The sequence below is a fragment of the Biomphalaria glabrata genome, chromosome 10 (genome assembly GCF_947242115.1).
Source record: "Biomphalaria glabrata chromosome 10, xgBioGlab47.1, whole genome shotgun sequence".
In the NCBI taxonomy this organism is placed as follows: Eukaryota; Metazoa; Mollusca; class Gastropoda; family Planorbidae; genus Biomphalaria; species Biomphalaria glabrata.
The window spans coordinates 19,990,283-20,005,390 of record NC_074720.1 but is presented as its reverse complement, the minus strand read 5'-3'; the positions used below and the strand labels follow the sequence as shown (position 1 = coordinate 20,005,390).

Genomic DNA, 15,108 nt, shown 5'->3' with positions numbered 1-15,108 from the left:
GTAAATCTTCTTGACAAGTTGGACTTCAAATAAGATACAGAAATAAAAGATTGTTTCATTATTATAGAGAGTTCCTTTTCATTATAAAAGCTTAATTAATTTATTTTTTTTAAAGAATGTTTTTTGCTGGATAATTATCTGCTGCTTTCAATTCTCACTCTCTATTTCCAGTGAATTATTTGATTAGCTGCAGTAAATTATCTATACCTGGAATTTACATCAAGTGCTCGGTAATAAATTTCAGCATCAAAATATCTTTTTCTGCTAAAAATAAATTGTCCCAAAAGAGCATCTGAAAAAAAAAATCATTGCAACAATTAATGAGACAGCAACTGGAAAATCTATCAGCTTACTTAAAATGTTAAAATGTTCTTCATTTATTTCTTTTATCTTTGGAATAATTAATAAACATACATATAGTTGTGACATATGGTTTTATTATTGCTGGCTCATTTGATAAACTCTAGGGAAAGTGACAAACAACTAACAATAAGTAGGTTTAAATTGAATATTAAAAACTCAGAATGACACAAAGATAAAGGCATGTTCCTTGTTCCATATGCTAGGATAAATTTGTACAAATGTGTCTTTCTAAGTATTTTATTAGATTTTGTTTTTGTATTTGAATATTATGGTTCAATGTTTTATGTATAATTGCTACTTTACTTTTAAGCTCTAAAACAATGCTTACAAATATATCTGAACTTTTTCATCCATCGTAACTCCTCTGTCCTTTTCATTACATCTGCAAACAAACCATAGGTCACAAGGAAATGAGACACACCAAACAATTTGCTGTTACTGTAAATTGCAAAAGCTGATGCCCTGTGCTGTTCACCTGATAAGAAAGAATATTAGCACATATTGATATAGATATTGGTATAACATAAATAATTTAATGCTTGGATAACTTCATAGAATATGAAGCTGGATACAAAAACATAGTAAAATATTCCAAAAGGCACACAAAAAAAGATAAAGGCACATTTCTTATTCCATATACTAGGACAAATCTGTACAAGTGCTACTTTTTCTCTAGGGCCATTACAGCATGGTATGAGGAGTTTCCCCAATGATTAACACATGGATACAGAGAACGTCATTATCTTCTCTTTTTTTTTTTTGAGGAACTTCTGTAATTTATAAGATAAGATAACTTTAGTATCACAATCTCCTTCACATGTCCTTTCCTTTTCTGTTGACTTATAAATACTATAAAACATTTTATGATACATAAAATAAAAAGCCACCACCAAATTACTAAGAAAGAATACTTTAAAAAAAAAAAAAAAAAGCTTATATTAAGTGTAATTATATCAATTAGTTTGGATCAATCATGTAATTAAATTTGTAACAGATCAAACTTAGTAATAAATCTGCAATTACAAATATTTTCGACAATAGTTTTTGTTTAGAGCAATTTCATGCTTTTAGCTTTCTCAAAACGCTATGATCCTATCATTTGTCTGGACCTGTTTGGAAAAGGGGGGGGAGAAAGAAGGGGTCATCTAGGTGAATATTACCATGACAGCTTTTTAAATGTATTTTATAAAAAAAAAAGGTTGTAGGACTTGAATCAAACTCGAGGGCTCAAGCCTTCTCAACCCTCTACACTAACCACTATGCTTATGAAACAAGAAGGTTTCATAGCTATCTATTGTATGTTTCAAACTTTTAAGTGATGACCTAATTCTCTACATTAAAAAGGAGACTAATTCAACTTAAACTGACACATCTGTCAAGTACAACCTTTCCTTTTTTTGTTACCTAACAAAATAATTAATTACCAATAATAAATTAACTAATTGGTTAATTTTTTTTTATCTATCTTGTCAGGTACAAGAAATAATAGTGCAAAATTTCTAAATTGTTTCAACCTAATAGGATAATATCTGTAACATGTTGGATTGTTTAATCCTTCCAGAGCTTTGAATTCAATATTCTCAATCAGGTCAAAAGGGAAGTAATTCAACATAAAACATAACTATAGAGTTGACTCTGTGACTAGCAAGCTTAATTTCTACATTTCTGAATTGCCTGTTTCAATTGAAAATATATCAAGCAAAGAAGTAATGACAGGCACTAATTTGTTTTGTTTTATAAGTTTCAGACATTGCTTCACACATAATAATATTACATCCTTGTTCCAAACTACTGCAGAACAGTAGGAAGCACATACCAACCAGGACATGACCATGACTTTAATAAAATTATTTTTATTGTTACCTCGAATTATATTGAGCACTGCAGTTCTTACATCAAAAATACCTCCATTATAATATCTTACTGCAGCATTACCAGTACCTGTTTCAAATGAAAAAAATTTAAAAAAAAAAAAAGAACAGACTAACTTTTAAGCCCTCACAAAGTTTAAAAAATCTATGAAGTTTCAAATGTGAACTAAACAGTGACAGATTAAAAGTGTAATAAGATAATCACTTTAGGGAAATATCAAAAATAAAATAAGATAACAACTTTAGTGAAATATCAACAAAAAAAATAAGATAACCACTTTAGTGAAATATCAAAAATAAAATAAGATGACCACATTTGTGGGATTAGTGGCTTGGTTACTTAACTGGGGCAAGAGTGTTCGAGTTTAAATCATGATATAGAATAAGACATTTGTATTTCAATTGTGCTGTGTTTGCCAAAGACCTAAAGGCAATATGGAAACTTTTTTTACAGATACTTCCTCTTCCCACAGATCCACAAAAGAGATTGGACCAGACTCTAGGAGCACAGATGATGCACTATGCAAAACCAATTATAATAATAATAAAAACTTTTAAAAATAAAAAATAAGATTTTAATTTGTATTAAATTTATAACAAAATATTATAGACACAGATAATTTGAATGACAAAGACAACTTAGTAACAATAAAATTAATCAAACCTGCAGGAATAATTCCTATCGGAGGCACATTAAGTTTTACTAAGTCTGTATCAGGACTGTCATAATTTATTCCAGATTTCTTTTGTACTTGTAAAGTTATTCCTTGAAGCAGCTCTTGATACAAACCATCTCCACCAACAACCACGATACTAGAAAAATGTTTTGTATTAGTTTAAAGAAATACTAAGTGTAATAGATTTTTTTTTCTTTCAAAAAATTATGGAGAAGTTAATACCCATCATATTGTAATATGGAGAAGTTAATACCCATCATATTGTGATATGGAGAAGTTAATACCCATCATATTATAATATGGAGAAGTTAATACCCATCATATTGTGATTTGGAGAAGTTAATACCCATCATATTGTGATATGGAGAAGTTAATACCCATCATATTATAATATGGAGAAGTTAATACCCATCATATTGTAATATGGAGAAGTTAATACCCATCATATTGTAATATGGAGAAGTTAATACCCATCATATTGTAATATGGAGAAGTTAATACCAGGGGCGGACTGGCTATATGGGCAAACGGGCAAATGCCCGGTGGGCCGGTACCTAATGGGCCAGTCTGGTCACGACCAAAGCAAAAAAAATTTCAATGCAGACAACTTAAAAAAAAAAGTGACAGCAGCAAGACACAAAGGCCCAAACACGTTTTCTTGTTTTGTTTTTTTTTTAATTCTTATTACAGTTAATTTTGTTTGAAATTCAATAAGAATACCAAAAAAAAATACACTATACACTGTATGTATTATCATTTGCAAAAGTTAGACCGTACTTTCTGCTATGCACGAGCGGCATGGACTGCTTTGATGTCTTCGAGGTTGTGTTTGGCCTAATCATTTTACTGGTCGGCATGGGCCTTTGATGGCACCCCCATTTTTTTTATGCTCCTTCCCTCCCCCGTCATTTAATGGTTCCAATGAAATTTAACCAAAAAGAGGAATGAGAGAGATAAGGTTATAAAACATTGATATATGGCAGCAAAAAAAAAGAGGTGCGACAATTAACTCTTTAACAATAGCCTACTTAATAGAAATTAACTTAAACACATACACACAGCCGCAAAATTGCAAACCACCCAACTTATTCACAGCTCAATATGGGTATAAAGCTCTACTTTCTGCGATTTGAAAGAAAAGTAAGTTTCTTTTTGTTTATATTTAATAACATAGATTTAAAAATACTACACTTAAGGCTTACAAAAAAAAATATTTAATTAAAAAATAAATCTAGATCTAAATCAATTTTTATACTATTATAATTAATGGCAAACTTATGCTTAGTATGAAGTCATTAATGATGAAAATTATTACAATTTGTGAGATTTAAGAGTTTGTATTAGAAAATAAATTCATCTATGTATTTTATTCATTCTTTACTATGTACAGAATTACTTTACGAGCCTTGGGTATAGCAAAGTCATAGAGTATATCATAATAATTCTGTTTTCTACATAGATCACGCTTAATAGCAAGAATTTCAATCTTCAAGCTATCTTTGAGAATTGTTGACCTCAAGTAACTCTTCATTAGTTTGAGGCGCAAGAAGCTTCTTTCACCGGACTACACAATTACGGCTAATGCATAATTCCGTTTTTATTTAGCACCCGTAGGATTGGCGTTTTCCATATTGAATGACACCCCAAAATGACAATTTTTTTCTATATATTTCCGTATATTTTAAGGACTTTTTCACATATTTTGCAATTTCTGGAGATTTCCATGAGCTCCTGGTAAATCGACAGGAGGGCGCAGGAAATCTGTTTTAAGTTATAAAATGGTTTAATTTAATAATTTATGCAACTTGAATTAGCGCGGGTCCTATGAAAGTGCGGATCCTTTGAAAGTGGGGGCCCACTGCAGTCGCTTAGGTTGCAGTGGCCTAGCTAAGACCAGCCATGCAAAATAGCGGCGTATGCTACGCCACCGGTCGACTAGTTTTAAATAATGGGTCATAGTATATTCATATACAAATCGCGTTTTTTGAGAATGTACTAGGAGGAAGCAAGAGCTTTTCACATTAATTAAGTAAGTGCCTCTCTAACCTCAAACTCATTAGGCTGCTATTGTATTGTTTATAGTTTTCAGACTACATACATGAATAAATAGAATACATTATGTAATCCTACGAATGCATTTCAGACTACATACATGTATAAATAGAATACATTATGTAATCCTACGAATGCATACATCCAGTTTTCGATGCGTTATCAAACTTTATATATTTGTAGAGAATTAGGCCTACAACTATAATATAACACAAGAGCGTAGCCGGGAGGGGAGGGTCTTCAAACCATCACTGCCTCAGACCTCATTGTCTGAAAGGGAAACTTTACTTACTGCCCCAGTGCAGCCAATTTAAGCAAACTACAGTCACCAAATTTCATGAGCGTAGTTAAAAAGGTTTTTGTGGTTTCCCTTCCCTCTCCAATTAAAAAACTCAAGCATTTTACCATTTTCTACCAGCCGCTGGACTCCATTTAATAGCAGATTTGGTTTTTGAATTTTTTTAGCTGAAGAGTAGCAGGCTAATATCACTGTAGACACCTCAGAGTATGCGTTTTTAAAGCTTAAAAAAATGGAAATTATACTTGGTTCCGGGGCTTTGCCCCGGACCCCACTGGGGAGAGCTCACAGCGCTCCCCCGGACTCGCTAGCTGCTCTTTGGCGGTGTGTACTGTCTTTCCACTAATTATAGGAAGAGTATTCTAGGGTAGAAAAAACGTTTGAAAGATTGAAAGATCAGAATGTAATGAAGATTAATTACATATACACACACACTAATATATATATATATATATATATATATATATATATATATATATAAAAATTGCGGAGTGGGGTAAAAAAAAAACTCCAACCGAAAATATATGACATGCCATTTGTGGGCTGGTTTATATGGTAATGCCCGGACCGATTTTTATACTCAGTCCGCTTCTGGTTAATACCCATCATATTGTAATATGGAGAAGTTAATACCCATCATATTGTGATATGGAGAAGTTAATACCCATCATATTATAATATGGAGAAGTTAATACCCATCATATTGTAATATGGAGAAGTTAATACCCATGATATTGTAATATGGAGAAGTTAATACCCATCATATTGTAATATTGAGAAGTTAATACCCATCATATTGTGATAAATCTGTACTCTCTCCAATCTGCAATGCATGTTTAGATCTCTCTGTCACTGTAAGTAGAAAAGATACATAATAGGAAAAATAACAAAATAATTACAAGTTAATATGAGATTATATTTTTATAGTACAGTTTGGTGAACAAGAGCTTTGTAACCCATATAATGTATCCCCAAGGCATGTGTGCAGGTCCCTAGTGCATTTTCCTATTTCAGAGTGTTTGGAGAGTCTTGGTTCTTGTGTTAAAAGTTTCATGGAAATTTTTTTTTTCAAGCTGGACAGACATTTGTGAATAGAGAAGTTCAATTCTATTTCAGGAACATATTTTGAATGTCTAAATCTAAAGTGATTAAAACTTTAAGAAGTTATAGGTAAATTAAAAGTTACTTCTTTAGCAAGGCATAGTCTATGATTCTAAAGATTAAGGATGAGTGCAGTGTTTCAGGTGACTATGCAGACCATGTTGTGACCTGCATATTTTGCCACGTCTAAGGTAGACAAAGCTGAGGGTCTGTTTAAGTTCTCTTTTCATAGTTTGCACCTGTCTTCAGAAAGGGCTTTTCTTTGGCTCTTGAAAGTGCATCCTCCAACCTTCATGAGAGCTCTCCAGCTATCTCTTTAAGATGTCATCTGCTGTCAGCTGCTTTCTTCTATGCCAGTGTAAGCAAAATGGTTGCACTATTGTTACACCACTGTCCTTTAAGCTCACCTACAAAACATCACCTTTGGTATGAGGTCATCTTCTATAAGGTAAAGGTGCCTGTAAGTAGTGCCTCTACACTGTCTACAACAGCTTCTTTGGTTATCTATAATGTAGTCTTGCTAGCTTATGTCCTTTGTAGATAACAGCATTCAAGGAGGCTTAAATAGCTCTTATAGAGCACCCTGGTCTCAGACTCATACAAGAGTGTGGTGAGAACTCATGTAACAATTATCTATTATTATATTTGAAAACATTATAATATATTTTTTTTTAAATATATATTTTCAGTACTGTTTGTGTACTCTAAATAAATTTATCTCACATTTTTTAAATGTAAATTTTCACATTGCATAAACATATATATATAGTACAAATCCAAGGGAGACAAAATTATTTTCACTTTCACTAACCCACAATTGAAGTATCAATGCCTGCAAGTTTAAATAAAGGTTCAGCCTCTTCATGATATATCTGCAGACCTTTACCAGCGCCCCCTATTGGGTTGATGACAACAAACAGTTTTTTAGGTCGTCCAGAATCTGAAATATAAACAAAAAAAAAATCATTTTACACAACAGATAATTTCATACTTGAATCAAATTGTTTAAAAGACACATCTTTAAACAAACCTGGACAATGAATTGTCAAATAACGAAATCATGTAGCTCATTTATAAATATAATTCTCTTCATGGCTCAACAGTTTGGCCACCAAGAAGTAATGGAAAGATCACTCTTTTATTTCTGCAAGTCAGACTAGAGTTACCCCACGTAATTTTAGAGGCGAAAAAAAAAGAGGGGGGGGAGAACAAGTAGTATTCACCCGTCACTAAATAGCAGGGCCAGACTTAACCTTTGTGGGGCCCTATGTGAAACAAATTTTGCGGGCCAAGTTTGGGTAGGGATATGGATAATCAGTGGATATTAAAAATTTGTATTAGAAAATGAATTCTTCTTTGCATTTTATTCATTCTTTACTATGTACAGAATTACTTTACAAGCCTTGCGTGTAGCAAAGTCATACAGTATATCATAAAAATTCTATTTCCTACAAAGAATTACCAATCTATCTACGAGAATTGTTGACCTCAAGTAATTCTTCATTAGTTTGAGGCGCGAGAAGCTTCTTTCACCACATTACACAATTACGGGTATTGCATAATGCTGTTTTTTTATCGCGCGCAGGACTGGCGTTTTCCATATCTATCTATATATATAATTCTCTTCATGGCTCAACAATTTGGACACTGAGAAGTAATGGAAAGATCACTCTTTTATTTCTGCAAGTCGGACTAAAGTTACCTCACGTAATTTTAGAGGCAAAAAAAAAGAGGGAGGGGAAGAACAAGTAGTACCCATCACTAAATAGCAGGGCTGGACTTAACCATTGAGGGGCCCTATGCAAAACGGATTTTGTGGGGCCAAGTTTGGGTAGGGATACGGATAATAAGTGGAAATTAAGAGTTTGTTCTAGAAAAAAAATTTGTCTTTGCATTTTATTCATTCTTTACTATGTACAGAATTACTTTACGAGCCTTGCGTGTAGCGAAGTCATACAGTATATTGTTATAAACCTGGTGGTGGCACAGATGGGGGTAGTGGTGTGAGTGTAGTCAGCCGACGCAAATTGCCCCAGGCCCAGCGCAAGACGAGCGGTCAACCGTGACGAGCTACGACGGTCAGCCGAGACGAGTGTCAACATGGCGGTTCGGGAACGATCGACGGTGGTCCGGGAAGAATCGACGTCGTGAACAGAGCTCAGGAGCGTCACGAGAGTTGTAGTCATCTCACCACCTAGAAACGTCGAGCGGCGTTCTGTCCGGTTCGAGAAGGCCAGTAGGGACCCTATATAAGAGCGGAGGTGTCGCAGTCAAGACGGTTCAGAGCCCGGTTCACTACAGTCCGGTCGACTACAGCACAGTTCAGCGGTGTGGTTCTGTACGGAGCATTACGACGGTTCAGTGCGGAGTACTATCAAGTACAGTTGAGACGAACGGCGTCTTGATTTTGGTCTGCGATCGATTCCGACACAACGAGCCTAGTGTGTGAAGTCAGTCCTGAACTGTTGAACCCAGTGCAAGCCCGGAACGAGACGGAGAGGCCAGTGCAAGAGTTGATACGGCGGAACGGTGTTATCGGAGAGATATTTGTAAAGTGTACGTATTGCCATTTGTACAGTGTTGGCTGTTATTTATCAACTATTAAAGTGTTACGTTACTTTGGAGCCCTGAGTTGTCAAGTTCTTTAAGTTGGTGGTGTATGGTGCAGTTTGCAGAGAGCCTGGATAGTGAGATTCGTAACAATATCATAAAAATTCTATTTCCTACAAAGAATTACCAATCTATCTGAGTGTCTTAAGTGTTTTTAACTGTGATTTAAAATGTCTATGTCTAGAATCACATCATTAAGATTACCTGCAATATACTGATTTATTAAACAAACACACTGCTCTGAATTTCCTTTTATCAGTAATGTTTTTAAACATAGGGCATTATTTGCTTCATGGTGAATATATTGCAATACATAGCATCCAGTTTCCAAAGATTTCTGAGATGGTTGTATACTTAATACGTCTGGCCATTTGAAAGTAGTGGCTGAAGAAAAAAAAATCAGGCCTATTAGGCTTTTTCATTACAAAATCTGAAATTTTTAGTGTTTTCTTTTATTAAGTATAATAATATTAAATTTGATGTATCCAAACTATGAATATGAAGTGGCTGATGTGGTCAAGCCCATGATTGACACCATTTTTAAACTAATTTTAGTTCAACTTCTGCACAAGCTAGCAGTATAGAGTTATAGTGTTATAGTACTATTTCATATTTTGACATAAGGATAATATTATAAGATGAAATCCTAAATATTTTACTCTCTCACAATAATTAATCAATATATTTAAAATATAAATTAAAAGATTTAAAATAGATCTAGTTAAAGAAGATTTTAAAAAGTAAAATTAGATCCATATGATGTAGGCTATAGACTATAGATCTAAATCTAGATTATATAAATTATAAAATAAAAGTTTATGTTATCCAGTTACAATGGTTACTAATGATAAGACTCTTTAAGACTTAACTTAACTAAGGCTAAGCCTAAGGTTAATAACTCAGTTGACATACATTGATGATACATGATAATGATACTATTACTAATGATATGATAATAAATAGATCTATAATGATAGTATTAGTAACACTTAGACTGACTTAGTCTAAGTCTTAGTAACAGTAACAGTCTAAATGAGTAAATCTGATAACAAATTTTTGTTCTATTTTTTTTAGCCTATCCTACCTGAAGATTCATTAGATAAAATCAATTCTTTTAAAGTCAAAGTTAAGACACATTCTTTGCCTTTAATGTGTACAGTTTCTCTCAAAATTAATGCTTCTACTTCTGAATCCGCTGTATGCATTTTGCAGCAGCAGATTAGTGTTACAGATTTTGACCCAATTCCGAAATAGCATATGTATATATAGGCTAGTGCATGAGAAGGTGCATTAGTATAGTTCCATGGTGCATCCTCCAAGCTTATTTATCGACTTTTATTATTTTAAAGATAGATCTAGATAGAGATTTAATCTTATTTTACAACGTAACAACATTTTCAGATGCAATATAATAAAACTTATCACAAATGTAGAAAATCAATGTATTTTCAATTTTTTTTTTAATCTAATCAAATCTGTTTAACATATTTTCACAGAAATACATCTACACAGACCCTTTCACTTAACCTTCAATTAATTCTCACCACCTGCAGGTCTGGGAAAAAGGATTATCAGAAATGAGAACTATTTGAATTTGACAGTGAGCTAAACACGAGTTTTAAATCTGGTAATTCTGTTCAATGAAAACGAAGTGGTAATAGAGATATTGACTTTTAACAAGTTATTGGATTAGCCATGGGCGTAACCAGGAATTAATTATTTATTTTTTTTTTTTTTGGGGGGGGGGGTCTTTTCCTTTGCACACACACACATAAAAATATAAGTAAAATATTAATAAAAAAAAGACTAAAATACTAATCCATAACACAATTACTGTACGTAACGTAACCATTAATAGCCAAACGTTATATATATATATTGGCTCCATCATCTCCAACGATGTTCTACTGGATATTGACATGAACAACATGATAGCTAATTAATTAAGGCAATGGGCACCAAGTCACGGATGTTTGGAACCATAGCCTGCTGACTTAGGTTGACTAACAATATCATGGCTGGCTTGGTCACTTTCACAGAATGCTACAAAGTCGACATCCACAAGACATTCTGTATGGTCGTCCACGTTTAAGGTCTACTGATGTTTGCAACCGCGACCTAAAGCTCTTCGATATCGACACTAACAGTTGAGAAAAGTGGCAACGGATGAAACACATGGTGAGAGCATAACTGAAGGTCCCGAATTGCAGATGTGCCATACACAACAGAAGTAGAAAGAAGGGTGAAAGTGCAACGGCGCCTGGTGATTACAGATGCCCAACCTGTGACCACAGCTGCAGTGGCGTAGCAAGGTACCCGTGGGCCCGGGTTCAAGAATATCTTGGTGGGCCCCCCTCCAGCCAATAAGACAAATTTAGTATGTGACAAAGATGAGTAATCTAAATGTAAAGACATTCCAATGTAAAGCTCGTATCTTTAAAAACAAAAATAAGTAATTCGAATGGATGGTTCTGAGGTCATACGATGTGAATGTGTGGGCATTGCACCGTATTGGTTTCAAAATCAACCACCGCCAGAATCCGCTGTCAGAATAATTTAAATCGCCACTCGCTGAACCTCCAAGAAAACATTTAACATTTATATTTCATTTGTCCTTGACAAAAATTGTTTAGTATGGGGATCGAACCCAGGGCTTGCTTGTCAACAACCAGTCATTCTAATATGTGCAGCATTTTGATTTTTGAAATAAATGATTCAGTCTTTTACATTACCTAGATCTGCATTAGTCTAACATATTGGTTTTAGAATCTTCTATATATATAATTCTCTTTTTCGCTCAACAGTTTGGACGAGCAAGAAGTAAAGGAAATATGACTCTCTAAATTATTTCTGCGGATAGTCACCCCGCGAAAAAACAAGAGGGGGCGGGAGAACAAGTATACACAAAATAGCAGGGCCGGACCGTTGTAACCAAGAAAGATCACTCTTTTTAAAATTTCTACCTCACGTAAAAAAGAGGGGTGGGTGGAGAATCTTCTTTGTAGGAACTATAGAGGCGACAGAGAGCACGGCTCAGGAAAAAAAGAGGGGGGGGGGAACAAGTATTTTTTCACCCTTCACTACGGATGGCTGCCTGGTCGTGCGGTTTGCGCGCTGGACTGTCCCATCCCCCTTCGTCCTGCGGGAGGTTTGGACTAAGAAGTAAACTATCGTCAACTCTGAAGGAACACATCCGAAACATGTAAAACAAGATTTTACAAGCAAACATTTTACAAACACTAAATAGCAGCACCGGACTTAACCATTGTGATCAAGAAGTCATGGAAAGAGAACAAGTAATCTACTATGTACATTTACAGGTCACTAAATAGCAGGGCCGGACTTAGCTATTGTGGGGCCCTATGCGAAACGGATTTCGCGGGGCCAAGTTTGGGTAGGGAAGCGGATAATAAATGAAATTTAAGAGTTTGTATTAGAAAATAAATTCCTCTATGCATTTTATTCATTCTTTACTACGTACAGAATTACTTTACGAGCCTTGCGTATAGCGAAGTCATACAGTATATCATAATAATTCTGTTTCCTATATAGATCACGCTCAATAGCAGGAATTACCAAATGTTTCAATCTATCTTTGAGAATTGTTGACCTCAAGTAATTCTTCATTAGTTTGAGGCGCGAGAAGCTTCTTTCACCAGATTACACAATTACGGCTAATGCATAATGTCTTTTTTTTTATCGCGCGTAGGATTAGCGTTTCATTATTATTCTAAAACAAACTACAGTCACCAATTTCTATGAGCGTAGCTAAGGGGGTTTTGAGTTTGTTTTAAAAAAAAAAACTCCAGAGATTTTTTTAGTTTAACCCCTCCTCCCAACAGATGGTTTTCACGATGAAAATTCCCTTTTGAAATATCTAAATTAAACTATAGATACTAAATTCCAAGAGCGAAGCCAAGAAAGGTTACACATTTCTACCAGTCGCTGGGCTCCATTAATAAACTGCAGTGAATAGCATGGAAGTCATTCGCCGAAATAAAAAAAAAATTAAATGTGGCTTAAAAAAGATGACTAAGACGACTTTTAGGAGTCAGTTCTAGAGATTATAATGTGGGGGCGAGGTGGCTGAGCGGTAAAGCGCTTGACTTCAAACCGGGGTCCCGGGTTCAAATCCTAGTGAAGACTGAGATTTTTAATTTCGAGATTTTTTTGGCGCCTCTTGAGTCCACCCAGCTCTAATGGGTACCTGACATTAGTTGGGGAAAAGTAAAGGCGGTTGGTTCTTGTGCTGGCCACATGACACCTTCGTTAACCGTAAGCCACAGAAACAGGTGACCTTTATATCATCTGCCCTATAGACCACAAGGTCTGAAAGGGAAACTTTTACACTTCCATGTAGAGCCTCAGAGCAGTGGGCACCAGGTGGGAAGAGGCTTCAGACATTGCCAGAGACAGATTTTTGTGGAGACAACTTCCTGCTCAATGCGCCGAATGGCGCGGGAAGATCTAAGTCCTAAGTAAGTAAGAACATCAGATTAGGTTTTTGAACTAAAAAATTTCAATAGCAGCATAATGCACTGTAGATACCTTATAACATGCATTTCTTTCTGTTTGTTTTAAATAACGGAAATAGTGCCTGGCGGAGGGCCTCCGCTTCAAACCCCGCTGGGGGAGCTTAGAGCGCTCCCCCAGACCCCTTTGCTGGCAAGGACGACGTGTTTACAGTTTTTCCACTCACTCCAGGAAGAACCTATTCTATGGTACAATAAACGTCTTCCGAAAGAATGAAGGGTTAGAATGTAATGAAGATGAATTATGCACGCGCGCGCACACACACACACACATACATATATATATATATATATATATGTATATATATATGTGATGGGGGATCCCCCCCGAAAAACAATCTTGGCTAGGCCTATGGATCATCTCATACAATGTCTGGAACGATGTCGCCCACACAACTGTTCCCACCACTCCGGCAAGTGCCGATACAGTTTGGGATCATCAGCGTCGCAATAGTGTGATAACATTCCATGAAAACTAACTCAGCCTTTTTTGAAGTAACGTCTGTATTATATAAGTTAACTCTATTATTGCATACGAGCCGTTCTCCCCCCCCCCCTCTTATTTTTTAACCCGCGCTCTCTCGCCGCGAAAGTTGAGTGGGGTAACTCTAGTCCCACTTGCAGAAATAAAAGATTTATCTTTTCATGGCTTTTTCATCGAGCGTTAAGAGAGTCGGCGTGCGTGCGTGGTGTCCCGCATAGTTGGGCGACGTAGAGAATTAAATGTATACAGAAGATATCCCTATACTTACTGACAGGGTTGACTTAAACGGATCCCCCCCCCCCAAAAAAAAAAGAATCATTTCCCCTTATTAAGTTACATACTTAACCCTATCATTTTATTTAGTTACCTCTTTCAATTCTATGCACTTGTGGGCTTTTTTTAAATATTGATACTATTTTATACCTCAAAATCTATGAACTTTTTTATAAACTTCAGGAGATTCAACCTTATAGACAAAGTAAAAGTATTGTGTCCTAGGACCCAGGTAACTGCCTGTATTGTATTCCGTCTGGAAATCCTTCTACTGAGTTGCTATTGTAAGCAATGTCTAGTATTTCTTTGGATTATTACTCCAGTAAGGTTTGGAGAAGAATCCTGACAAAAGAGCAACATGAAGATTTAAAGTCAATCAATGTGCATTTTGAACAGAATGAAGGGAAATAAAGTTGTCACATTCATACACCTCTCAAACAAAAAGGATACATAGTTGGGCTAGTGACAATTGTAGGACTACAACTCTGTCTGTCTGTCTGTCAGGGCAAAAGTTTGTACATGTTATTTCTCTCACACACAATCTTGGATCAAGCATCATGATTTTTCACTAATTTATATCCTTTTCTTTCCTTTGACTGCAAAACAACGTAAGTGTCAAGCAAAAGAAGTCAACAGAACTGATGTATGACATTTGGACATGGTTTTAAGTTCTAACAGAGCTGTCATCTCATGACATTCTTATGTAATAATCTCATGATTATACTATTATTGACTTTTTAAATGATTCTTTTAAACTATAAAATATTGTAAAAAAAAATTTCTTTCCTAATGGACGATACCATCATTGATTCGACCTCATTAAGTTAAATTAATGTTTAATTTTATA

The 15,108-nt window shown here is 35.1% G+C and overlaps 1 protein-coding gene across 2 annotated transcripts in view; it reads right to left on the bottom strand.

The window, feature by feature from the left end:
* LOC106054365 (uncharacterized) overlaps nt 1–10,210 on the bottom strand; it is a 32,890-nt gene extending 22,680 nt beyond the window's left edge. For both annotated transcript variants that reach the window (XM_056044434.1, XM_056044435.1), the window contains exons 1-8: nt 10,057–10,210; nt 9,177–9,356; nt 7,174–7,302; nt 6,050–6,113; nt 2,899–3,047; nt 2,227–2,304; nt 692–838; nt 208–292 (exon numbers count right to left, since the gene is read on the bottom strand). In XM_056044434.1, the coding sequence (XP_055900409.1) occupies nt 208–292; nt 692–838; nt 2,227–2,304; nt 2,899–3,047; nt 6,050–6,113; nt 7,174–7,302; nt 9,177–9,356; nt 10,057–10,177 (953 nt within the window). In that variant the 5' untranslated portion in view covers nt 10,178–10,210. The remainder of the gene's footprint in view (nt 1–207; nt 293–691; nt 839–2,226; nt 2,305–2,898; nt 3,048–6,049; nt 6,114–7,173; nt 7,303–9,176; nt 9,357–10,056) is intronic.
* Nucleotides 10,211–15,108: the final 4,898 nt, after the last annotated feature.